This window comes from Phocoena phocoena, chromosome 2, assembly GCF_963924675.1.
Source record: "Phocoena phocoena chromosome 2, mPhoPho1.1, whole genome shotgun sequence".
Lineage (NCBI taxonomy): Eukaryota > Metazoa > Chordata > Mammalia > Artiodactyla > Phocoenidae > Phocoena > Phocoena phocoena.
The window spans coordinates 108365002-108392985 of NC_089220.1; the positions used below are offsets into that span (position 1 = coordinate 108365002).

Sequence of the window (27984 nt, forward strand, 5' to 3'; positions counted from 1 at the left end):
GACAACACTGACACTAGCGCTGACATTTCTGAATCATTCTTCCAAGTAGTAAAAAAAGTATAGATATACATATAGAGATCTGCAGCTGTACTAATTACTTCAAATAGCAGCAGACAAGGAAAATAAGCACTTAATTACCTTGCTTCATAAGATTAAGTTCATTTTGTTTGCTATATTAAGTTTAAAAATTAAAAAAATATCAACTTATTATAAACAAGTTAAAATATGTATAATACAACTTCACGGTCAAAACATTTGAGTAGTCTATGAAAACAGGAGATACTTTGTTCTTACATTTGTTTAAGTTCCATACATGATTTTTCAATCTGTCTCTTCCAAAAGAATCCATAAAACAGTTGTCTTATTCTATGGGAACCAATTTTGTTTATGGATTTTTTCATCACAAAAATACTTAACTACTTGTACGGGAGAAGAAAAAACAAAGAAATGGGAAACACTCTCTCCCACTTGTTAGTATTTTCTTCAGACACTCTGTACATAAACTATCTGAACTTCCTGAACCATTTACAAATGCATTTTCAAAAACTGAAGAAAAAAGGTTAGAGTCTAAAAGTGTTATTTTATACACTGACTACACAATACGTATTGAAAAAATACACACACATATCTTAAAGATAAGGTTCTCCAAAGGTTTTTCGACATTCCATCACTCCTGTACTTGGTGGTCTATCACAGTTGTGAGTGCTCTTGACTTGACTAGGTGTGAGACGATCATATGCCACCTTGTATTCTTTATCAAATGCATCTGCAAAAATTCATAAAGAAATAAAGGCATAAAGAAATTTATATTTGATATTATCAGCAATCAAGTTTTTGTAATACTACAGAACCACAAAATTAGAAGCCAAGGAGGAATCTCTAGGTCATTTCTGCCAACACAGAATTTCAGAGCTGGAATGGGGACCTTAGAGTCCGTAGCATTTAGAGCTAGGTTACACAGACCACTGAAATGTGAAGTACTAAGATGTCAACTGTTTAAAATTCTTCTTTCCCAAATTAAAAAATTTTGGTAAAATACATATAAAATTTACCATCATAACCATTTTTAAGTGCACAGTTCTGTGGTATACATACAGTTCTGTGGTATACATTCACAGTTCTGAATGTATACATACATTCATAATGTTGTGCAATCATCACCACCGTCCATCTCCATAACTCTTTTCACCTTGTGAAACTGAAACTCTATACCCATTAAATAATAATACTCCTCTCCCCTCCCCCCAGCTCCTGTCAACTCTAATTCTACTTCTGTCTCTATGATTTTGGCTTCTTTAAGTACTTCTTAAGTGGAATCATACAGTATGTGTCTTTTTGTGACTGGCATATTTCACTTAATATAATGTCTTCAAGGTTCATTCATGTTGTAGCATATGTCAGAATTTCTTTTCTTTTTTAAGGCTGAATAATAGTTCACTGTATGTATATATCCCATTTTGCTTATACACTCATCCTTCAGTGGACACTTGGGTTGCTTCCACATTTCAGCTATTATGAATAAGACTGCTATAAACATGAGTATACTAATATCTCTTTGAGACCCTGCTTTCAATTCTTCAGGGTATACCCAGAAGTGAAATTGTTGGATAATGTGGAAATTCTATATTTAATTTTTTAAGGGAAATGCCATATTGTTTTCGACAGCAGCTATACCATTTTATATTACTACTAACAATGCGCAAGGGTTCCAATTTTTTTCATATCCTTATTTTCCAGAAAATAACCAATACATTATTTTCCGGGTTTTTGATAGTAGCCATTCTATCTAATGGTATGAGATGGTATCCCATTGTAGTTTTTTTTTTTTTTTGCGGTACGCGGGCCTCTTACTGTTGTGGCCCCTCCCGTTGCAGAGCACAGGCTCTGGACGCACAGGCTCAGCGGCCATGGCTCACGGGCCGAGCCGCTCCATGGCATGTGGGATCTTCCCGGACTGGGGCACGAACTCGTGTCCCCTGCATCGGCAGGTGGACTCTCAACCACTGCGCCACCAGGGAAGCCCTGATACCACCTTTTGATGCACAGAAATCTTTAATTTTCATGATGCCCCATTTGCCTATTTTTTCTTTTGTTGCCTGTACCTTGGGTGTCATATCCAAGAAATCACTGACAAATCCATGTCATGAAGCTTTTGTCCTATGTTTTCTTCTAATAGTTTTATAGTTTTAGGACTCACATTTAGGTATTCAACCCATTTTGAGTTAATTTTTGTATAAGGGTCCAACTTCATTCTTTTGTTAAGTGGATATCCCATTTTCCCAGAACAATTTATTGAAAAGACTGTCTTTACCCCACAGAATGGTCTTGGCATTCTTGTCAAAAATCATTTTTACCATAAATGTGAAGGTTTATTTCTGGGCTGTCTATTCTATTCCACTGGTCTATATGTCTGTCTTTATGCCAGTACTACACTGTTTTGATTACTGTAGCTTTGCTGTAAGTTTTGAAATCAGTTAGTGTGAGTCCTCCAGATTTGTTCTTTTTGAGATTGTTTTGGCTACTTGGGGTCCCCTTGAGATTCCATAAATTTTAGGATGGGTTTTTCTGTTTCTATAAAAAACATCATTGGGGTTTTGACAGCAATTGCACTGAACTGTAGATTGAGTAGTACTGATATCTTAAGCATATTAGTCTTCTAATTTATGAACGTGGGGTATGTTTCCATTCATTCACATGATCTTTAATTTCTTTGAGCAATGTTTGTAATTTACATTGTACAAGTCTTTCACCTCCTTGGTTAAACAAGCTCCTAAGTATTTTATTCTTTTTGATGCTACTGTAAATGGAATTGCTTTCTTAATTTCATTTTGGATTATTCATTGCTAGTTACAGAAATTCAGCTGATTTTTGTATCTTGATCTTATATCCTACAACCTTGCCGAATTCATTTATTAACTCTAATATTTTGGGATTTTTGTTCTGTTTTGATTTGGTGTGGAATCTCTAGGGTTTTCTATACATAAGATCATGTTGTTTATAAATAAAGATAGTTTAACTTCTTCCTTTCCAATCTGGATGCCTTTTATTTCTTTTTCTTGCCTAGCAGCTCCAGCTAGAACTTCCAGTACAATGTTGAATAGAAGTGGTGGAAGAAGGCATCCTCTTCTTGTTCTGGATCTTAAAGGGAAGACTTCCTGTTTTGCACCATTGAGTATGGTTTTAACTGTGGGTTTTTCACAAATGCCCTTTATCAGGTTGAGGATGTTCCCTTCTATTCCTAGTTTGTTGAATTTTGTCAAATGCTTTTTCTGTGTCTATTGAGACATCATGTGGTTTTTTTTTTTTCGGTATGCGGGCCTCTCACTGTTGTGGCATCTCCCGCTGCGGAGCACAGGCCATGGCTCACGGGCCCAGCCGCTCTGCAGCATGTGGAATCTTCCTGGACCGGGGCATGAACCCGTGTCCCCTGCATCGGCAGGCGGACTCTCAACCACTGCGCCACCAGGGAAGCCCCATCATGTGGTTTTGTCTTTCATTCTGTTAATATGGTGTATTACATTGATGGAGTTTTTTATGTTGAACCAACATTGCATCCCTGGGATAAATCCCACTTTGTCATGGCAAATAATCCTTTCTCTATGTTGCTGGATTTGGTTTACTAGTATTTTGTTGAGGATTTCTGCATCTATATTAATAAGGGATATTGCTCTTTCATTTTCTTTTCTTGTGATGTCTTTGTCTGGGCTTGGTCAGCATAATAATATTGGCCTAACGCATAGAATGAGCTAGGTAGCACTCCTTTTTCTTCTACTTTTTTTGTCAGAGTTCGTGAAGGGTTAGTGTCTTAGTTTGGGCTGCTGTAACAGAATACCATAGACTGGGTGGCTTAAATGATGAACATTTATTTCTCACAGTCTGGAGGCTGGGAAGTCCAAGATCAAGGTGCCAGCAGATGTGGTGACTGGTAAGAGCACTCTTCCTGGTTTGCAGATAGCTGTCTTCTCCTTGTATCCTCACGTGGCTGAGAAAGAGAGGGACAGCTCTCTTCTTTTTCTTTTACTTTTCTTTTTGTTTTTTTTTGGCTGCACCATGCAGCTTGCGGGATCTTAGTTCCATGACCAGGAATTGAACCTGGGCCACGGCAGTGAAAGTGCTAAGTCCTAACCACTGGACCGCCAGGGAGTTCCCTCCTCTTTTTCTTATAAGGATACTAATACCATCTTAGGGGCTCCAACCTCATGATGTAATTACTTTCCAAAGGCTCTACTTCCAAATACTATCATATTAGGGCTTCAATGTATATGAATTTGGGGGTAGGGGACACAAACATTGCAGTTCATAACAAATGGTATTATCCTTCTTTAAACATCTGGTAGAATTCACCATCTGGTCCTGGGCTTTTCTTTGTGGGATGATTTTTGATTACTAACTCAATCTCTTTACTTGTTATAGGTCTATTAAGATTTTCTATTCTTGAATCAGTTTTATAGTTTATGTCTTTCTAGGAATTTGCCTGTCTCTTCTAGGTTATCTAATTTGTTGGCATATAATTATTTATAATAATTATTTTTATTTCTGTAAGGTCAGTAGGAATATCCCACCTATTTATTTATTTAATTTTTGGCTGTGTTGGGTCTTCATGACTGCATGCAGGCTTTCTCTAGCTGCGGTGAGCGGGGGCTACTCTTCGTTGCAGTGCACGGGCCTCTCACCGCGGTGGCTTCTCATTGCGGAGCACGGGCTCTAGGTGCACAGGCTTCAGTAACTGTGGCATCTGGGCTCAGTAGTTGTGGTTCGTGGGCCCTAGAGCGCAGGCTCAGTAGTTGTGGTGCACGGACTTAGCTGCTCTGCGGCATGTGGGATCTTCCTGGACCATCGAACCCGTGTACCCTGCATTGGCAGGTGGATTCTGAACCACTGTGTCACCAGGGAAGTCCCGGAATATCACCCCTTTTATCCTAATTTCAGTAATTTGAGTCTTCTCTCTTTTTCTCTTAGTCTAGCTTAAAGGTCTGTCAATTTTGTTGATCTTTTCAAAAACAAACTTTTGATTTCAATGAGTTTCTCGATTTTTAAAAATATTTTCCCTGTTTCTCTATTTTATTTATTTCTGCACTACTATTTATTTCCTTCCTCCTGCTTGCTTTGAGTTTAGTTTGCTCTTCTTTTTCTAGTTTCTTAAGGTAGAAACTGCTTTCACTGAATCTCAAAGTTTTGGTATGTTGTGTTTTTAATTTTCATTTACCTCAAAGTATTGTCTAATTTCTATTATGATTTTTTTGACCAATTTGCTATTTAGGAGTGTGTTGTTTAATTTCTATATACTTGTGAATTTTTAATTTTCCTTCTATTATTGATTTCTCTTTTCATTGTACTGTGGTTAGAGAACATACTTTGTATGATTTCAAACCTTTTAAATTTACTGAGAGACTTGTTTTATGGCCTAACATTTGGTTCATCCTGGACAGTATTCCATGTGCAGTGGAGAAGAATGTGTATTTTGTTGTTGTTGGATGGTGTGTTCTGTAGATGTTTCTTAGGCCTAGTTGGTTTACAGTGCTGTTCAAGTCTTCTACTTCCTTGCTGATCTGCTGCCTAGTTGTTCTATTATGGTTGAATGTCTATTTCCCCCTCCAGTTCTGTTAGTTTTTACTTCATGTATTTTGGGGCTCTGTTGTTAGTTGTATATATGTTATAATTATTATAAACAATTAATAATTCTTGGTGGATTGACTGTTTCATCATTATACAATGTCCTTCTTTGTCTCTAAAGTCTATCTTTTCTGATATTAATATAGTCACTCTAGCTCCCTTTTTAGTACTATTTGCATGGAGTATCTTTTTCAATCCTTTTACTTTCTATTTGTTACTCTAAAGGAGGCCAAGCACAATAACTGAGAGTAGAAGATAATCAACCAAAAATGTTTGAGACCTCCTAAAATATATATTTAGCTACATTACATTTTTTCTGAAACAAGCTTAATGTCATTAGTGATATGACACAATAGTTAAAAGCATGGGATTGGAAATTAAGACTGCTTGGTTCAGATATGGCTCCGTTATTGCTGTGAAACCCAAGTTTAAGTCATTTAACCTCTTGGATCCTCAGTTGCCTCAGTAATAAAATGGAAATGATAACAGTACCCATCTCATAGGGATTTTGAGGATTATGTGAGATAAAATATGGAAACTACTTGCTACAATGTAAGGCACATAATAAGCCCTCAAAAAATGTTAGCTTTCATTATTTATCATTATTATTACCAACATGACCAAAATATCAAAGTATCTTTTACCTTATATTAAAAAAATCAGACACAGTTTTATTATATTAATATAATTTTATATTAAACTAATTAAGACTACCAATATAAAAACACTTTGAAAACTATACCATGATATATAAATATTACATGTTATGCTGAATTACCTATATCAATGTTTTCTCTTCCCAGTGCCACAAGTGAGAGAAACAGTATTTCTCTATATAAACTCCTAAGGAGAAAAAGAAGTGGAAAAGATATTACTATTCAAACAGTCTATACATACCTACAAAAATTTTTATGTTAATATAAGCATGAGATATTCTAACAAATCACTCAGCAAACAATATGAATCTGCTTAGAGGAACAATATATTCATTTAAAAGAATGACTTACCTCTGTCTTTTAAAATGAGGACATTTATTCAGTGTCTCTAAAATCTGACTCATTGGTCCATAGACGTCATTCATTTTAATGCTTTTTACCATATTTTTCAATAGTTCCTGGTTAAATGAATTATCACCTTTTTGCAATAAATGGACCATTGGATACTTCTGGGCTGTAAAAGAACAAAAGAGCAGATGAAGAAAAATGTTCTGTGTAGAAAGCAGAATGTAATTAAGCAGCAACTGACAGCTATTTAAAAAGTTACAAAGCAATAAAAATAAATTAAGGGCAATTGATAAAAGAACTGAAATCTAAGAATGAAGTAAGAAGAAAAAAGGAAGAAATAAGACAAATAATGATAAAAATAAGCTTGAAGGCTCAAATACACAATAACTAAAAATACTGTTTTCCTTAATACAGCCCCTGGAAGGAATTTTAAATCAGCAGCCTGGGATGGAGACAAACAAAAAATAAGTACAAAGAAGAAATAGGGACAAGCAATGTGCTAAAAACAAAACTCTGCAAAACAAAACCCCTCCAGCACATACACAGCACCACTCAAAAAACAAAAACAAAAACAACCCCTTGACCTCCACAGACAATAATACTAAAAACATCAAACTTAACACTCACTCTCAAACAAAAGAGTACGATTTTGACCTGTAAGACAAAAAGTAGTGTAAAATAAAAGTCAGTTACACATTAGTTTAGGCTATTTAAAGCAAGTAGAGAGTACTCTCATATGAAGGACATCAACATTCTATGACAGCACTTACTGTGGGCATTCCAGAGGATGTACAACGGCTGTCCTGGATCCTGATGTAATTTCATATTGTCCCACAACATTTGTATTAAAACATATTTACTGTCTTCAGACATACAGTGGCGAGGAATCTGAGTTGAAGAATAAAAAAACATTCATTAATGATCCTTATATGACAATGTTTTGTAAATATTTTATGAAGAGCCTTAAAAATATTTTTTAGGATGCATGTGTGCAAGAGAGAAAAGAGAACAGAAAAATCACTGATTTGTCTGCATTTTATAACCTACCGAAGGGAGATGACCTGAGTTGAGAAGCCAGCGATCCCTAAAGTAGCAGATTTAACAAAGTACTAAGATCAGTGAGAAAGGGTACCATGAAGGGCTAATCTTGACCAGCTTATGACTGAGGCTCCACAGAAAGATGAATCCAGGAGCCCCATTCTCCATCAGTTCGAGACCCTAGCGCAGATGCTCTCACTGAGTTAACCTCTCATTCACCATGTACTGAAAATCCAAACACATGCACAATCACAGACATGAAGTACAAGAAGGGAGAAGACAAAGTTCCTGAACTCAGACACTTTGCCATTTAGTGCCAGTGACAGCATATGAAAAAGAAAAAAAATGCTTGAATAGAGCAACCTATCAAAAATACGAGTGAACATATAACAAACTACTTAAATGTTAAACAAAAATTCACAGTAAAGTAATGAGAATGGTAGCACATGACTGCGATATGAATTACAGGTGTCCAACTAAAGTGTTAGGCTTCTTTTTGAAGGAGGTATGAGGCATGAGTGGGGCAAACTCACAAAGTCTTCTCATAAGAGTCATTTACAGTTTATTCTTGAGGCTATAACAAAAAGTCAAGTCCATTTTGTGTAAACTTTATAAGAAGTCTAAAAAACATGACTGTCTTACCGCTAGACTGTAAGGAGAAAAATTATTTGCAACAATTTTATTGATTCAGATGGTTATTAAAAATAGCATAAAATTACTTTTTTGTCATTGGGAATACGCAAACATTACAATGGCACTTTTCCAAAACGGACAGTAGCACTGGCTTTTAGTTAATTTTTACTCTCCTACCTTTGAATACTTGTTACAATGCTCAGAAGAAAGAATCAATCCAGGTAAATTACTGGGTAAGTCAAGACGTCTAAAATACCACACGAGGTTCCAAAAAACAATTGGATGATGGTCCACAAAGTCTGCCACTGTTATTGCATGATCACCTTCATTTTCCAATAAGCTTTCAAGTTCCTTCCATACCACTAAAGGACTAAGATATGGAACAGTGATAGGATCTGGACTTGGGAGGTGCCATTCTAATCCTAAAGAATCCTGTTGAATAAATAAAAACCATAAATAGCAATTACAAGATTGATGATACTAAATCATTAAAAAAAATTCCTGTTGATGATTTCCATATAATTAGAAATGAAACTGTATCATGTAACAAGACACTCTTCTTAACAATAATAAAATTGAAGCTTATAAGGCTGTTTAGCACAAGGGGAACAAACTCATATGTAAATTATCAATGTCCAAATTGTAAAAAACACCAAAATACATACTGTAGCTCCTTGTAAAGTAGTTGGCAGGCTGCCTGTAGGAATGAGCTTCTGTCCTCCATTGTCTTCCTTATCCAAGGTGCCATAAGTACTAACACTCCTGGCCATTGGAAATACTGGACATTTTGACAAAGCTGCTCTTGATCTATCAGCAGGGATCTGAATACTTCGGGCACATGTATTTTCGAGCAACTTTGATTTGCTTGGGCATTGAAAAAAGAAAAAAGCGTATCACTGTCTAGATTTACTTTATTTCACTGACCATGTTCTTCTCTTTAGAATCAGAGCTGCACATAGCAAAGTAAAAGGAAGGAAAGATGTTAATCAGGCTTTGGCTGGGAAAAAGGATACAGTTTAAAGTAGCCTAGTCATGTTAATTTCCTTTTTATCCAGTAAACTTTAAATATACAAAGAGTCATTCATTTGTTCAAAACATTTAGTGGACAACTTTTATACTGCAGGAACCACAGTAGGCCCAAGGATACAAAGCAGAAAAAATAGGCACCTATTCCTTCAGGAGTCAGAGCTAATGGGAGACAAAGAAAGGGCTATAATAGACCTATGATGAAAGAAGGGACACACACAGATTTGCAGTTTTGCAGTCTAAGCATTCAGGATCAAACAGGTCATGCTAGCCTGCTAGTACTATGTAGGCATTTTCTTTTGCACATGCATTTACCAATATAGCTTCACTTGCCCAGCTATATTTGGTGTATTTGGCACTTTTCCAAAACGGAGTCGATTTCGGCATTTGTTTTAAGCACAGACTTACTTGTATTAGGCTTACTGTGTAAGTCTTAGTTTGATTTTATAAGAACTCGAGATTAAGAATCTATTATACATAGGAATTTAAACCTTAAAATGGTCAGCTAATTCTTCTGTCATTACTTGAAATGTATAGTATATGTTGTTAAAATATAGTTCCACATAATCATAATTACCTATTTAGATCAAAATTCCCTTGAACAGAGAGAACAGATGTGTCAAGACCCGAGGCTGATGTTGAGATACAAGACTGCCTTGTCTGCCTTGAAAAGGAGGATGGAAAATGCATATTTTCTGTAGACGGGCTTGACTTCAAAAAGTATCTGTAATGTGAATCAAAGGAGCTTTTTGAGAAAAGAGATATTCTAGGAAACATGATCCTTAAACATGAAGGGGAAAAAAAGCATAAATCATTACCTTCCAGGTCGTCTTAAATCTCTTATTTCGATGTTCAGAAAGGGCAAGAAAAGATTGCCACAAAATGGGCAGGTTGTATTGAGATTTGAATCATCTGCTGTCCAGCCAGCCATGATTTCCTCATCATGGACAAGACAATCACAGGTTCTACAACGAGAGCAGCTCGAGATAAGAACCTATGGGAGAAAACAGCATTTTATAAAGTAAGCCGGTTAGTGCAATTACAATTTAAAAACCATTTCAATTCATATATCTACTGGAAAAGTAAAACTCAGAAGGATTCAGAAGTTACAAATGAAGAATGGATTACATTCAGTACATTATATAATATACTCATCTTTAACTATTTCACCTAAGTCTATTCCAAAACTTTTGCCTGAAAGGGAAACTTGCATTTAAGTGAGGATTTTTACCATTATAATTACGTACTATAAAATCTGCCATGATTTTATTAATGGAAAACTAAACCCAAGTATTACTTTGTTAATACACAAAATAGGTATTGGTAATTACATGTTATAGATCTGTGCTACTCAAAGTGTGGTCACCAGTAAGGAGCTGGTCCACAAACTCTTACTGGTTTGTGATGAGCTAAGTAAAGAAACTGAGAAGAGGATTTGGAGACCTGTAAAACTAATTGCTGTAACAGCTAAGTCGGTGTGATCAGTAGATTTTAGAAGAGTAACAGCCATGACAGATTGGAACTTAAAATCAGCAACAAAAAAAACCCTGGTCTGTCACTACAGACAGTTTAAGAAGCATTGCTATAGATAAATGTAAATGCTGTCATTACATTAAAATATAGAAATTCCTGAAGCCATCAGAAACTTTGTAAACTGCAACATCAGTGCTCATCATTTATTTTCCAGCTGCATGCAAATTTATTTTCCAAATTTATGCGAATTAGTGTGAAACAAACACAAATGTATTTGGAAGCAATTTTTACACAAAAATTAGGGAAAGTTTTTAAAGTGTAAAACTATAACCTTTTTATTGCAAGAAAATGGGATATAGCAGCATACCCAGCAGATATCTACATCAAACTGACACAAAGAATGAAAAACATGATGGAAAAAGTTGACACAAATGCCAAAACTGCTCCCTGTATCCTCATCCAAAAAGTGTGCCTGCACAGCAAAATTAGTTACAAGTGTTTAAGTTGTGAAATAGGGACTTCCCTGGCAGTCCAGTGGTTAGGACTCCGTGCTTCCACCGCAGGGGGTGCGGGTTCAATCCCTGCTTGGGGAACTAAGATCCCGCATGCTGTGTGGTACGGCCAAAACAAAAAAGAAAAATAAAAGTGTAATAAAAATTCAAAGAGGACATACATAAAACAAGGGGTAAATATAAATACTGGAAATAAAAATGCTTTTGTATGTTGATAAACATGAAAGGAAGTATGGAACTTTTCTAAACAGAAGAAGTCATATGACTTCAATAATCTGAAATACTAGATATTTTAAGTTTATTCAGGAGCAATATACATTCTGAAATTTTCAGATGCCATATATTTAACTTTTTATCATTCTACCAGAGACTATCAGCACTTAAGAAATGTAAATTTTATTAAGTAGTACATGAAGATGTTCTTTTGATTAAACTGTACCTCCATTGCATAGTTCTGGAAGATATTTGTATTACTCGTGTTGCAGGAAGATGCCACTTCTGACTTCCCAGGTAAGGCAAACTTGGACAAGGATCCTGTTCATTATTAAAAAACAAAGAGCAAAACCATTAAAATTAACAGAAAGGATATGAGAATCTTTCACTTTCATAAATTCTCTGGTAAAATGTCAAACAGTTTTATTTAAAACTATTTAAGATGATAAAGGTAATTTAAGAAAAAGCAAATAAATAATGAAAAATGTTTTTCAACATATGCCTTTGTGTACACCTAAGGAAATGTGCTTTAATTCATTACTCACTTATTAAGCACTTTGTACAGACTAGAAGGCATTCCAGTTGTTTGTAATTACTGTTTTGCTGTTTCTATTCTTACATGCTTTAGATAAAAGAAAGTGTTTAGTTCTAAGGTCTAAAAAGTATAAAATAGCTGATCTTATTTCAGATCATGAAAAGAATTACTGGCAACTCTCTGCCTTATAAGGATCTTTAAAATCTGGAACAGTAATCTTGCTTTTAAACACTAGGGAAGAGTTTCCAAGTACATTCTTAAGAGCAAAGGGATATTAGCAGGTATTAAAATGACAACAAAATAAGGGCAGTTCTGTGGTCAAGTCAATTGCTGACAGTGGCTATATCTAGTTAGGAAAACTGGAAGTAATCAATACATTTTCTATACTTTTTTTTTTCCCAGTAGTTACTACATTTTATGAACGAACAATGGTATTTTTATAAATATAAAGGTTAAAAAAAAGTAACAGTATAAACTATCAGTTCCAAGAAATAGGATAGGAAAACATGTTAAACACCACCATGGGGATGCATAATCCAGACTAATGATCTGATTGCTTCAGCATATAAATGACAAGGGAGAAAAAAAACATAGCTCTAGAGCTTCCTCTAGCCCTAGGTTCTGCCACACAGACAAGCAGAGAGGTGGAGAGAGAGCTGAAGCTTCACATCATCCTTGAAGATGATTAGAAATGGTGGCAACTAGAGTTCTTTCCTGATGGTCCCCCAATAACCTTCTGTAATCCCCCTCTGCTAAAGCTAGTTCAAAATTGCTACCTATCAGCCTTGACTAATTCAGTCATTTATGTGGGCAGCCTACCTCTTATATCTCATCAATCTACAGCACAGAATAAATATTCTTTTTAGCAAATACGAATCAGGTTGTGAGGTAAGTCTTATTTACTTAGCTCAATAAACAGTTCTGGCATGTTAGAAAAAAAAATAAGAAGCTGGGAACTAATCACCTGATTTCTTCATGAATATACGAAAGGGGGAAAAAACAGGGAACAAAGATGAGAGGGAGTTAGTAGACATGTCAAACAAATGCAACAAGTGGACCTTGTTTGGGTCTCAATTTGAACAAACCACCTATAAAAAGAGTTTTGTAAGATAGTTGTGAAAATTTATATATTTTATATAAGATATATGATAAATATTGTCACATTAAAAAATATGATAATAATATGACAATTTTGTTTTGAAAACAAATGAATGCTTCACAAAAGTCCATAACATGTTCAAAAATGGCCATGCTGACATACAGTGTTAGAAGATGATGTTCATCTGTGAAGGGAGTGGTGAGTAGATGTGGTTATGAGAGGGGGTTCTGGATGCTGTTTATGTCTTGTTTCTTTCTTTTTTCTCCCCCACCCCCGGAAACATTTATTTATTTATTTGGCTGCACCAGGTCTTAGCTGCATTATGCAGGAGCTTCGTTGCGGCATAGAGGCTCTTTAGTTGTGGCATGTGGGATCTAGCTTCCTGACCAGGGATCGAACCCAGGCCCCCTGCATTGGGAGCAAAGAGTCTTAACCACTGGACCACCAGGGAAGTCCCAAAGTTCTGCCTCTTAATCTGATACTGGTTAATCAGTTGTCCTCAATTTGTGAAATGTACAGTATTTACATACATAAAAATGTACACACTACATGTATAACATAGAGTAAATAATAAATGTATTAAATAAATAAACTTTAATAAAAAGTTACAAAGATATAACATTAAAGTCCTTATGTTTTAGATATATCAATACATGTTGAAGTATTTATGAATAAAATTATATATTGTTTGGGATTTACTTTAAAATAATCCAGTGGGGAAGGAAAAAATGTTGGCAGCAGAAGAGAGGCGGAAAAGATAAAACAAGATTGGCCATTTTGTTGATAGTTGCTGAAGTTGTGTGAAGGGTACGTGGGAGCTCGTTGTGCTATTCCTTCTACTTTTGTGATTGACTATTTCCACAACAAAAGCTTTTTAAAGTAGCAAAGATGCAAATTTGAAAAACATTATAATGCATTCATTCCTCACATCATATAACAGGATAACTTTCAAATGGATTAAATATTTAAATCAGGGGTCAAATCTATTTTTGTATGACCACAAACTCAGAATAATTTTAACATTTTAAAGCACTGTTAAAAAAAAGAAAAAGACAAAAAAGAATATGTGACAGAGATGTATGTGGCCCACAAAACCTAAACTATTTACAATATAGTCCTTTATAGAAAAAGTCTGCTGACCCCAGAAAATGTTAAAAAGGAAATCAGAAGTATGAGAAGAAAACAGTGGTGAGCCTAGGGAAGGGGAAATCTTTCCTAATAACTCAAAATCCAGAAGCAATAGGGCGAAAACTGATAAATTTGATGACATAAAATTTAAAAGTTTTATGTGGGGAAAATAAAAATCCGTGAACTTGACAAACTTGGAAAAGCATCTGCCACTTATACAAGAGACAAAGGATTAATTCCCTAACATAAAAAAGAGCTATTAAAACTTAAAAAATGTGGGGAGGACCAAAAAGTGAAAGTGAAATGTAGGCAAAGGGCAGTTCACAGAAAAAGAAACACAAATAGTCCTTAAACACATAGATGGATATGCAACTTAATTTATAAGATAAAGAAAAATGAAAACTAAATTGAAATATTCTTCACCTATCAGATGGCAAAAATCTGAAAAGTGTGCTAACATATTTTCTTCACAAGGCTGTGGGGAAATAGGTATTCTTTTTTTTTGTGGTATGCGGGCCTCTCACTGCTGTGGCCCCTCCCGTTGCAGAGCACAGGCTCCGTACGCGCAGACTCAGCGGCCATGGCTCACGGACCCAGCCGCTCCGCGGCATGTGGGATCTTCCCGGACCGGGGCATGAACCTGTGTCCCTTGCATCGGCAGGTGGACTCTCAACCACTGCGCCACCAGGGAAGCCCAAAATAGGTATTCTTATATACTACCTGTGGGAATACAAAATAGTATACCCCTGAGGAAGGAACCTGGCAATATCACTTCAAGGAAAAACTTGGAAGTATCTTCCAAAAATACCCTGGCAAAAATATAATATGACATATATGCATCACAGTATTATTTATAACAGTTAAACACTGAGAACTTAAAGTCCATCAACAGGGAAGTGGTTAAAATAAACCAATACATCCACACATGATGAACAATGCAACTGTAAAAATGAATGAGGGACAACACTATGTGATGATATGGAATGCTCTTCAGAATATAGTGTTAAGTGAAAAAAGCAAGGAACAGTTAAGTGTTTATAGCATGTTACCTTTTGAGTAAGAACACAAGGAGGTATTAAGAACACACAAACACACACATGCTTTTTAAAACACATTAAAAAAAAAGCACATTAAAAAAAGCAACAATGAAAGGATAAATCAAAATGAATAAAAATGGCTACCTCTAGGGACAGTAACAAACCAAGATGAAGGGATGAGGATGGAAGAAGCTAGACTTCTCTGAAAGTGCCTTGGTTCTGTATTGTTTTGAGCCATGCAAATCTTTTACAAAATTAAACATAAAGGAGAAAAAGTAAAGGTACCACAAATCAAATGCAGTATGACCGAGCTGTTTGGACAAACCTTCTAAGGAGGAAGAACCTTCCAGGCTTGTTCTGCTGAAATCAATTCCCTTAGTCCCTGCAGTGGCACTGCTTTCCTGACAAGAAGTGGCTCCTTCCAACTCGTGGCAGACCTCTTCATCTGTTAAAGAGGTAGATTCAGAATCCTGGGCTCCCACTGAAGAAAGACTGGTACGATCAGAACTTTGATCCTAAGGACATAATTATAAGCTTAATTTCCTTCATATTTAAAGTTAGTTATTTAAAAGTTCACTTCAAAGGCAGAGGAAACGCCTAATTACTCAGATGATCAGTTAATTAACATTACAACTTCTAGCGGAAAAAAAACCCCAACCAATTTTACAAGGGCATACTGGACAAACATGAGCTGGAGATCAATTTTAAAGACAGCATTTCTTAGTAAGATCAAAGCAGATACCTGTTAGTTAGATAACTGCTAACTTTAAGTCTTTGTTTATTGTTAATTTTCTTCCCTGCAAATCCCAGCCCAGGATGATACCATTAGAAAATTACATTTTAATCTCTTTTAATTTCATTTATGTTTACATTTTATTCTTTTCCATAACAATCCAGGTTTCAAAGACATGTATTTCTAGTTTTCAATTTTGAGAACACCAAAGTATAAGTATTTTTTCCTCGTTACACCAGTAATATGTAAGAAATTTTGATAAACTTTTGTATGAAGAAAAAAAAATTTTTTAATAACTGTAATTCCACTGCCCAGATAATACATAGGTGTGTGTGTGTATGTGTTACTGAGTTACTTTTAATATTACTTGAAAATTTTTATTGGCTTTTCGGCTATATCTCATTGTGTTTTTTATTTAGTGGGTGCTCTAGGGATTGCAATACATATACCTAATCATTTCCAGTTGACTTAAAATTAGTATTGTACCACTTCATATATAATAATACACCGATAACAAATGTCAGTAGGGTGAGTCTCTTAATCACTATGAAACCTCTACACATACTGAAAATCCCATGAGATAACGTTCAAAGTTTTCTTTTGTCCAACTGCAAGTATTTTAAGGAATTTAAAAAGGTTTTAAGGGACTTCCCTGGTGGTGCAGTGGTTAAGAATCTGCCTGCCAATGCAGGGGACGTGGGTTCAAGCCCTGGTCCAGGATGATCCCACATGCTGTGAAGCAACTAAGCCCATGCACCACAACTACTGAGCCTGCGCTCTAGAGCCCGAGAGCCACAACTACTGAAGCCTGTGTGCCTAGAGCCCATGCTCTGCAACAAGAGAAGCCACCGCAATAAGAAGAGTAGCCCCCACTTGCTGCAACTAGAGAAAGCCCGCGTGCAGCAATGAAGACCCAATGCAGCCCAAAATAAATAAATTTTTTGAAAAAGGATATATATGTATATATAGCTGAATCACTGTGCTGTATACCTGAAACTAACACGACACTGTAAATCAACCATACTTCAATAAAAATTTTTTAAAAAAAGGTTTTGAAAAAGGGGTCTTATAGAGATTGGTTCAAGATGACAGAGTAGGACAGGCTCTCACTCCCTCCTGCGAGAACACCGGAATCACAACTAACGGCTGAACAATCACTGACAGAAAGACACTGGAAATCACCAAAAAAAGATACCCCACATCCAAAGACAAAGCAGAAGCCACAATGAGATGGCAGGAGGGGCACAATCACAATAAAGTCAAATCCCATAACTGCTGGGTGGGTGACTCACAAACTGGAGTACACTTATACCACAGAAGTCCACCCACTGGAGTGAAGGTTCTGAGCCTCACGTCAGGCTTCCCAACCTGGGGGTCCAGCAACGGGAGGAGGAATTCCTAGAGAATCAGACGTTGAAGGCTAGTGGGATTTGACTGCAGGACTTCGACAGGACTTGGGGAAAGAGGCTCCACTCTTGGAGGGCACACACAAAGTAGTGTGTGCATCGGGACCCAGGGGAAGGAGCAGTGACCCCAGGGGAGACTGAACCAGACCTACCTGCTAGTGTTGGAGGGGCTCCTGCAGAGGTGGGGAGTGGCTCTGTCTCACCATGAGGACAAGGACACTGGCAGCAGAAGTCCTGGGAAGTACTCCTTGGCGTGAGCCCTCCCAGAGTCAGCGATTAGCACCACCAAAGAGACTGGATAGGCTCCAGTGTTGGGTTGCCTCAGGCCAAAGAACCAACAGGGAGGGAACCCAGCCCCACCCATCAACAGTCAAGTGGATTAAAGTTTTACTGAGCTCTGCCCACCAGAGCAACAGTCAGCTCTACCCACCACCAGTCCCTCCCATCAGGAAACTTGCACAAGCCTCTTAGATAGCCTCATCCACCAGAGGGCAGACAGCTGAAGCCAAGAAAAACTACAATCCTGCGGCCTGTGGAACAAAAACCACATTCACAGAAAGATAGACAAGATGAAAAGGCAGAGGGCTATGTACCAGATGAAGGAACAAGATAAAACCCCAGAAAAACAACTAAATGAGGTGGAGATAGGCAACCTTCCAGAAAAAGAATTCAGAATAATGATAGGATGATCCAGGATATCGGAAAAAGAATGGAGGCAAAGATCGAGAAGATGCAAGAAATGTTTAACAAAGACCTAGAAGAATTAAAGAACAAACAGAGATGAACCATACAATAACTGAAACAAAAACTACACTAGAAGGAATCAATAGCAGAATAACTAAGGCAGAAGAATGGATAAGTGACCTGGAAGACAAGATGGTGAAATTCACTGCTGCGGAACAGAATAAAGAAAAAAAGAATGAAAAGAAATGAAGACAGACTAAGGGACCTCTGGGACAACATTAAACGCAACAACATTCACATTATAGGGGTCCCAGAAAGAGAAGAGAGAGAGAAAGGACCCAAGAAAATACCTGAAGAGATTATAGTCGAAAACTTCCCTAACATGGGAAAGGAAATAGCCACCCAAGTCCACGAAGCTCAGAGAGTCCCATACAGGATAAACCCAAGGAGAAACACGCCAAGACACATAGTAATCAAATTGGCAAAAATTAAAGACAAAGAAAAATTATTGAAAGCAGCAAGGGAAAAATGACAAATAATATACAAGGGAACTCCCATAAGGTTAACAGCTGATTTCTCAGCAGAAACTCTACAAGCCAGAAGGGAGTGGCATGATATACTTAAAGTGATGAAAGGGAAGAACCTACAACCAAGATTACTCTACCCGGCAAGGATCTCATTCAGATTCAACAGAGAAATCAAAAGCTTTACAAACAAGAAAAAGCTAAGAGAATTCAGCACCACCAAACCAGCTCTACGACAAATGCTAAAGGAACTTCTCTAAGTGGGAAACACAAGAGAAGAAAAGGACCTACAAAAACAAACCCAAAACAATTAAGAAAATGGTCATAGGAACATACATTATCAATAATTACCTTAAACGTGAATGGATTAAATGCTCCAACCAAAAGACACAGGCTCACTGAATGGATACAAAAACAAGACCCATATATATGCTCTACACAAGAGACCCACTTCAGCCCTAGGGACACATACAGACTGAAAGTGAGGGGATGGAAAAAGATATTCCATGCAAATGGAAATCAAAAGAAAGCTAGAGTAGCTATACTCATATCAGATAAAATAGACTTTAAAATAAAGAATGTTACAAGAGACAAGGAAGGACACTACGTAATGATCAAGGGATCAATCCAAGAAAAAGATGTAACAATTATAAATATATATGCACACAACATAGGAGCACCTCAATACATAAGGCAACTGATAACAGCTATAAAAGAGGAAATTGACAGTAACACAATAATAGTGGGGGACTTTAACGCCTCACTTACACCAATCGACAGATCATCCAAACAGAAAATTAATAAGGAAACAGAATCTTTAAATGACACAATAGACCAGACAGATTTAATTGATATTTATAGGACATTCCATCCAAAAACAGCAGATTACACTTTCTTCTCAAGGGCAAACAGAACATTCTCCAGGATGAATCATAACTTGGGTCACAAATCAAGCCTCAGTAAATTTAAGAAAACTGAAATCATATCAAGCATCTTTTCTGACCACGACGCTATGAGATTAGAAATGAATTACAGGGAATAAAACGTAAAAAACACAAACACATGGAGGCTAAACAATACGTTACTAAATAACCAAGAGATCACTGAAGAAATCAAAGAGGAAATCAAAAAATACCGAGAGACAAATGCCAATGAAAACATGATGATCCAAAAACCTATGTGATGCAGCAAAAGCAGTTCTAAGAGGGAAGTTTATACCTGTACAAGCGTACCTCAAGAAAAATCTCAAATAAACAATCTAACCTTACACCTAAAGGAACTAGAGAAAGAAGAACAAAGAAAAGTCAAAGTTAGCAGAAGGAAAGAAATCATAAAGATCAGGTCAGAAATAAATGAAATAGAAACAAAGAAAACAATAACAAAGATCAATAAAACTAAAAGCTGGTTCTCTGAGAAGATAAACAAAATTGATAAACCATTAGCCAGACTCATCAAGAAAAAGAAGGAGAGGATTCAAATCAATAAAATTAGAAATGAAAAAGGAGAAGTTACAACGGACACCACAGAAATACAAAGCATCCTAAGAAACTACTACAAGCGACTCTATGCCAATAATATGCACAACCTGGAAGAAATGGACAAATTCTTAGAAAGGTATAACCTTCCAAGACTGAACCAGGAAGAAACAGAAAATATGAACAGACCAATCACAAGTAATGAAATTGAAACTATGATAAAAATCTTCCAACAAACAAAAGTCCAGGACCAGATGGCTTCAAAAGTGAATTCTATCAAACATTTAGAGAAGAGCTAACACCCATCCTTCTCAAACTCTTCCAAAAAATTGCAGAGGAAGGAACACTCCCAAACTCATTCTATGAGGCCACCATCACCCATACCAAAACCAGACAAAGACACTACAAAAACAGAAAATTACAGAACAATATCACTGATGAATATAGATGCAAAAATCCTCAACAAAATACTAGCAAACAGAATCCAACAACACATTAAAAGGATCATACACCATGATCAAGTGGGATTTATCCCAGGGATGCAAGTATTCTTCAGTATACGGAAATCAATCAATGTGATACACCATTAACAGATTGAAGAATAAAAACCATATGATCATCTCAATAGATGCAGAAAAAGCTTTTGACAAAATTCAACACCGCTTGATGAAAAAACCCTCCAGAAAGTGGGCATAGAGGGAACCTACCTCAGCATAATAAAGGCCATATACGACAAACCCACAGCAAGCGTCATTCTCCATGGTGAAAAACTGAAAGCATTTCCTCTAAGATCAGGAACAAGACAAGGATGTCCACTCTCACCATTATTATTCAACATAGTTTTGGAAGTCCTAGCCACGGCAATCAGAGAAGAAAAAGAAATAAAAGGAATACAAATTGGAAAAGAAGAAGTAAAACTGTCACTGTTTGCAGATGACATGATACTTACATAGAGAATCCTAAAGATGCCACCAGGAAACTACTAGAGCTAATCAATGAATTTGGTAAAGTTTCAGGATACAAAATTAATGCACAGAAATCTCTTGCATTCCTATATATTAATGATGAAAAATCTGAAAGAGAAGTTAAGGAGACACTCCCATTTACCACTGCAACAAAAAGAATAAAATATCTAGGAATAAACCTACCTAGGGAGACCAAAGACCTGTATGCAGAAAACTGTAAGATACTGATGGAAGAAATTAAAGATGATACCAACAGATGGAGAGATATACCATGTTCTTGGATTGGAAGAATCAATATTGTGAAAATGACTATACTACCTAAAGCAATCTACAGATTCAGTGCAATCCCTATCAAATTACCAATGGCATTTTTTACAGAACTAGAACAAAAAATCTTAAAATTCGTATGGAGACACAAAAGACCCCGAACAGCCAAAGCAGTCTTGAGGGCAAAAAGGGAAGATGGAGGAATCAGACTGACTGACTTCAGACTATAATACAAAGCTACAGTCATCAAGACAATATGGTACTGGCACAAAAACAGAAATATGGATCAACCCACACACCTATGGTCAACTAATCTATGACAAAGGAGGCAAAGATATAAAATGGAGAAAAGACAGTGTCTTCAATAAGTGGTGCTGGGAAAACTGGACAGCTATATTTAAAAGAGTGAAATTAGGGCTTCCCTGATGGTGCAGTGGTTTAGAGTCCGCCTGGCGATGCAGCAGACACGGGTTTGTGCCCCGGTCCAGGAAGATCCCACATGCTGCGGAGCGACTAGGCCCGTGAGCCATGGCCACTAAGCCTGCGTGTCCGGAGCCTGTGCTCCGCAACAGGAGAGGCCACAACAGTGAGAAGCCCACGTACCGCAAAAAAAAAAAAAAAAAAAAATGAAATTAGAACACTCCCTAACACCATACACAAATATAAACTCAAAATAGATTAGAGACCTAAATGTAAGATCAGACACTATAAAACTCTTAGAGGAAAACATAGGAAGAACACTCTGACATAAATCACAGCAAGATCTTTTTTGATCCACCTCCTAGAGTAATGGAAATAAAAACAAAAATAAACAAATGGGACCTAATGAAACTTAAAAGCTTTTGCACAGCAAAGGAAACCATAAACAAAATGAAAAGACAACCCTCAGAATGGGAGAAAATATCTGCAAATGAATCAAGGGACAAAGGATTGATCTCTAAAATATATAAACAGCTCATGCAGCTCAATATTAAAAAAACAAACAAACCAATCCAAAAATGGGCACAAGACCTAAATAGACATTTCTCCAAAGAAGACATATAGATGGCCAAGAAGCACATCAAAAGCTGCTCAACATCACTGATTATTAGAGAAATGCAAATCAAAACTACAATGAGGTATCACCTCACACCAGTCAGAATGGGCATCATCAGAAAATCTACAAACAACAGATGCTGGAGAGGGTGTGGAGAAAAGGGAACCCTCTTGCACTGCTGGTGGGAATGTGAACTGGTTCAGCCACTATGGAGAACAGTATGGAGGTTCCTTAAAAAACTACAAATAGAATTACCATATGACCCAGCAATCCCACTACTGGGCATATACCCTGAGAAAACCAAAATTCAAAGAGTCATGTACCACAATGTTCACTGCAGCTCTATTTACAATAGCCCGGAGATTGAAACAACCTAAGTGTCCATCATCGGATGACTGGATAAAGAAGATGTGGCACATATATACAATGGAATATTACTCAGCCATAAAAAGAAACGAAATTGAGCTATTTGTAATGAGGTGGATGGACCTACAGTCTGTCATACAAAGTGAAGTAAGTCAGAAAGAGAAAAACAAATATCGTACATTAACGTATATATGTGGAACCTAGAAAAATGGTACAGATGAACTGGTTTGCAGGGGAGAAATTGAGAGACAGATGTAGAGAACAAACGTATGGACACCAAGGCAGGAAAGCGGCTGGGAGTGGGATGAATTGGGAGATTGGGATTGCCATGTATACACTGGTGTGTATAAAATGGATGACTAATAAGAACCTGCTGTATTAAAAAAAAGAGGGGGGTCTTTCATATTAACCAGATATTTACCATCTATTTTACTCTTTCTTCATTTCCAAAGACCCAGGTTTCTTTGTGGTATAATTTTTCTTCAGCCTGAAGAACTTCCTTCAGCGTATTTTATACAGCAGGTCTGCTAGTCATGAATTCTTTTCCTTTATCCGAAAATGTTTTTATTTCACCTTCACCCCCTAAAGAATATTTTCACTGGATATGGAATTCTGAGTTGACAGGCCTTTTCTTCAACAGGTTAAAAGTGTTGTTCCACTGTATTCTTCCCTCCACAGATTATGATGAAAACAAGTTGCCATTCAAATCCTTATTCCTCTGTAGGTAATATGTCATTTTTGTTTAGTAGCATTCAAGATACTATTCTTGTTTTTTTTTTCTAGCAGTTATTTTCTTATTAGAAATGGATATCTTTGGTTATTAACAGTTTGCTTTTATGTATATATAGGTGTTGTTTTCTTTGAGTTTATCCTGTCTATAGTTTACTGAGTATCTGCAAATCTAAATCTTTTACTAAATTTGGGAAATTTCATCCATTATTTCTTCAAATATTTTTCCTACCATAATCTCTCCAATTTTTGGAATCCCAATTTTATGTTATACATTTTGATATTGTCCCACAAGTCTCTGAGGCTCTGTTCATTTTTATAAAGTCTCTCTCTGTTCTTCCAACAGCATAATTTCTGTTACTCAATCTTTAAGTTCAATGGCTCTCCTTTGTCATCTCCATTCTGATATTGAACCCATCCAATGAGTTTATTTCAGAGTGTATTTTTTATGATAAAATTTTTTGACAAATAATTAATTTTTCTGGTTAAGAGTTCCTTTCTTTTCTTATTTGAAATGTGTTTTTTCTTTACTTCAGGGAATCTAGTTATAATAGCTGCTTTGAAGTTTCCGTCTGATAATTCCAACATCGGGGTTATCTCAGGGTTGTCTTTCCCTTGAGAATTAGTCACATTTTCCTGGTTCAAGTAATTTTGGATTTTATTTTGGACACCATGAATGTTATGCTGTGTAGTCTGGGTACTTTTATAATCTCTTGGAGAATGTTGAGCTATTGTATTAGCAGGCAGTCAACTAAGTTATGTTCAGATTGTAATTTGTGTTTTGATTTTTGTAGGTGGTGATTTAATCCCCAGTTTAATTCTCTAAGCCTTGTCCATGCTGGTCTGCATCTATCCCATGTATGTGTAGCTCAAGGGTGAGGCTCAGACTTGTGTGGGCCATGCACAGAATTAGGAATCCTTCTTTCACAGATTCCCCTCATACTCTCCAGCCCACAGAGACTCCCTTCTCTGGTTCCTCTGTCCAGGAAATATGGGGATTCACTTGAAGTTTTAGCTGCCAGGGATGCCATGCCACACTGTGACTGGGACCTGCTCTTGGAGCAAAAATGTATGAGAAAGAAAATGGGAAAATTTCCCCATAATCTGCTGCTTTTATTTTTCAGAATCTTTAGATAGTTTTTTTTTGTATTTTGTTTGGAGTTTTTAGTTGTAAATCAGTGGGAGGGACAGGCTGTAGTAGCCTTATGTTACCACAGTGGAACTAAAGCTCTCACCCAAATTTTTAAAGAGTATTTTTGCTGGGTACAGAAAAACAGGTTGGCAGTCATTTTCTTTCAGTACTCTAAAGATGTCTTTCCAGTGTCTTTTGACATCAAATTTTCTATTCAAAAGACAACTGTCAGCTTTCTTACTGCTGCTCTTTTGAAGGTAATACCTCTCTCTTTGGCTCCTTTTCGGATTTTCTCTTTGTATTTCATTTTCATCTATTTTAACATAAGATGCCTAAGTATAGGGTGTTTTTTTGTTTTGCATTTATTCTGCTTGACATTTGTAGATCTTCTAAATATGTGAGTGACATCTTTAATCACTTTTGGAAAATTCTTAGCAATTAGCTTTTTAAATGTTCCTTCTACCCCTTTTTTTCTTCTTCTTCTGGAACTAAATTACATCAATGTTAGGCATTTTCACTAAACCCCACATTTTTTCCTGTATTTTCCAATGTTTTTTCCCTGTGTGTACTTCACTGTGGATATTTTCTACTAACTTCCCAACTAGTTTACTAATCTTTCTTCTCCTGTTTTTTTGTCTGCTGTTAAATCTAACTACTGCTTTCTTAATTTCGCATCTTTTTCAGTTCTAGAACTTACACTGGTTCTTTTCAAAAGATAATTACCTGGTGAAATTTTGCATGTTTCTAGCTTTTTTTTTCTCACCCTTTTCTCTATTTTCTTGGACATATCTTAATTACTTCAAAGTATCTCGCTAATTCAAATATTTAGATCACCTGAAGGTCTGTTTCCTCCATCTGTTTTTCTTTTGTTTTTAGTTATGGTCCTTGTCTCTCAGTACAGCTTTTTTTTTTTTTTTTAAATATTTATTTATTTGGCGGCACTGGTCTTAGTTGCAGCACGTGGGATCTTCGCTGTAGTGTGTGGGATCTTTAGTTGTGGTGTGCGGGATCTTTAGTTGCAGCCTGCAGGCTCTTAGTTGAGGCACGCAGGATCTAGTTCCCTGACCAGGGATGGAACCCGGGCCGCCTGCACTGGGAGTGCGGAGTCTTAACCACTGGATCGCCAAGGAAGTCCCTCAGTATAGCTATTTTTAATTCAATAATAGAATACAAAAAATTATATATAAAAAACCGTAAAGAGTCCAGTTGATGCTCTGGTCCTCTGGAAAGGACACACTTTTTCCTTGTTAGAGTAAAGGCTGATTAGTTTAATCTAATCACAGACTGAGTCCAGCCTAGGTTGCAGTTTTGGTCAGGTTCAGTCTACCTCTGTTTTGCCAATGCTCCTAAGGCATAGCTCTGCAGGAATTTGAACTAAGGGCCTGGTGTGTACACCAAAGCTTCCCTGCCCTCACTTTCCCCAGCTCCCAGCAGCTTATGAACTAAGCTGTTGTATTCCCAGCACCATGAAACTGCTGAGAACTCTTATTTATCAGAGACTTTCTGCTTATGTTTTCAGACTCCTGTTTCTTGCAGTATCAGTATTTGGAAAATGTCCTGAAGGAAAAAACTTGTGTATCTGAAGACCCTCCAGTCTCTATTTTGTCTCTCCAGCTCTACAAGATCCCAAAAGTCCTGCTGCCCCCTCACCGCTCCACAGTCCTCTGATAAGGCAAAGCCTGGATTTGCAACCTCTTGCTCTGTGCTCAGAGTAAGCAAATGCCCTCAAGGAAAAAGGAGCTATAAAACTTCAGCTCATCTCTGCAATTCTCCTCTCTCTAGAATCTTGCCCCTCTACTTTCTAGTTGTTTCAGCCGTTCTCTGATGACTTTAAACAAATACTTCCATATTTCATCTAGCTTTTTGCTTTGGGAGGTATGCAGGTGTATCACAAGGTACTCCATCCTAACCGGAAAGAGAAATCCTATGCCTGGCTGGTAATTTTTGAAGGCAATAAATAATGAAGCTCAGTAAGCATTTTCATATGACTCTAATTTTTACTCCAGCTACAGATCACTTTCTTTCAAAACTGAACTAAAAATATAACCTTAGTTAGTGGATTCTTTCCTTTCGAAGTTATTGTTCAAGTCCAAATTCTGATACTTACAAACCTTATGCATCCCAAGAGTCCTTTCTGTAAAGCTGTATTTTAGGAGAATGGTAAAAACAGACATCTTTGCAAGTAAGATACTTTTGGTGGTGGAGGAGGGTAAAAGGAAAAGTAGGAAACACTAATACACCTACCTTGGATGATGTGGTGTACATGGTGAATCTTGAATACCATTTGCTTGCTTTCTCTGCAACTCCTTTTCCAGCAGTGAACATACTGTTTCTTAGAACATCTAGTTTAGGTACTAGTAGTGTATCTAAATTAAATGAAGGTGATGAATGGGTTAATGCATCTTGAGATTCTTCTCTAAATGGGCAAGTAGGTGAGAAGGCTGGAGAAGACCAGAGTCTATCCCTTGGTCTGTCTTCGCTTTTTGAGTAACTTTTAGATTTGGTAAGTCTCACTGGCCCAGGAGAATTAGGAGGCAGGCTAGATCTTCTGCATGCCTTGACCAACGTTGGACTTTTCTTAGTGGTTACTTTATCATCACAGGCCCGTTGTAAATCAATGCTTGGTGTTCGACTTGTCAAAGGACTGCTCATGTTATTCATATACATCACAATTTCTTCAGCTAAATCCCGCCTAGCAGATGGTGTCGAAACGCTTTTGCTATCATCTTCCTCCTCTTCCTCCTCCTCTTTTTGCTGCTGTTCAGTCTCAGCAACCAAAAGAGAGAGGGGATCAAATCCTGTTGCAACATCAGTTTTTTCGAAAGGTTTTACTGAAAAGCTGCTATTCAAGCGTTGACTCCTCTTAGGATTTTGTGGAGCAATGTACCCCACTTTTGATCCATCTGTTTCATTGTCTAAGTCTTCTAAGTCAAAAATAACAGGAGAATCCACTTTATCTGCCAAACAATTAGAACCATCAAAAGGTGTATCATCATCACTAGATTCCTTCTCTATACTGTCTCTCTTTGATCTTAAAGATGGCTTTCCAATATCAAGACTATTTGGTCTTGTGCTTTTTGAGATTACATTTGAAAGAATTCTTGCATCAGCTCCTAATTTTTCAACCATATCTCCAGGGTTTGCTTCCTGGTTAATTCTATTGAGCATAAGTCCCATTAGTACTCCTCCACTAAGATTTCGGTTTCTATTTCCCCAGGACATTTGCTGCTGCAAATTAGGCTCATTGTCACTTTTATGTCTTTTTCTGAAGCATCTACTGTGAATGTTTCCTGTTTCATTTGTATCCTCAAAAGATGATATTAAGAGCGGCTCAGACGAACTTTCTAAAAAACAAG

At 36.8% G+C, this 27984-nt stretch overlaps 1 protein-coding gene across 3 annotated transcripts in view; it reads right to left on the bottom strand.

The window, feature by feature from the left end:
* Positions 1-61: 61 nt before the first annotated feature.
* Positions 62-27984, bottom strand: part of DENND4A (DENN domain containing 4A) — a 94174-nt gene continuing 66251 nt past the window's right edge. For 2 of the 3 annotated variants that reach the window (XM_065872014.1, XM_065872012.1), the window contains 11 exons: positions 26873-27972; positions 15637-15826; positions 11739-11833; positions 10133-10308; positions 9892-10038; positions 8954-9152; positions 8466-8720; positions 7388-7505; positions 6621-6783; positions 6392-6456; positions 630-766 (listed from right to left, as the gene is read on the bottom strand). In XM_065872014.1, the coding sequence (XP_065728086.1) occupies positions 630-766; positions 6392-6456; positions 6621-6783; positions 7388-7505; positions 8466-8720; positions 8954-9152; positions 9892-10038; positions 10133-10308; positions 11739-11833; positions 15637-15826; positions 26873-27972 (2645 nt within the window). Of the gene's footprint in view, positions 767-6391; positions 6457-6620; positions 6784-7387; positions 7506-8465; positions 8721-8953; positions 9153-9891; positions 10039-10132; positions 10309-11738; positions 11834-15636; positions 15827-26872; positions 27973-27984 lie in introns of all 3 variants that reach the window. The other variant, XM_065872013.1, reaches the window with a different exon arrangement.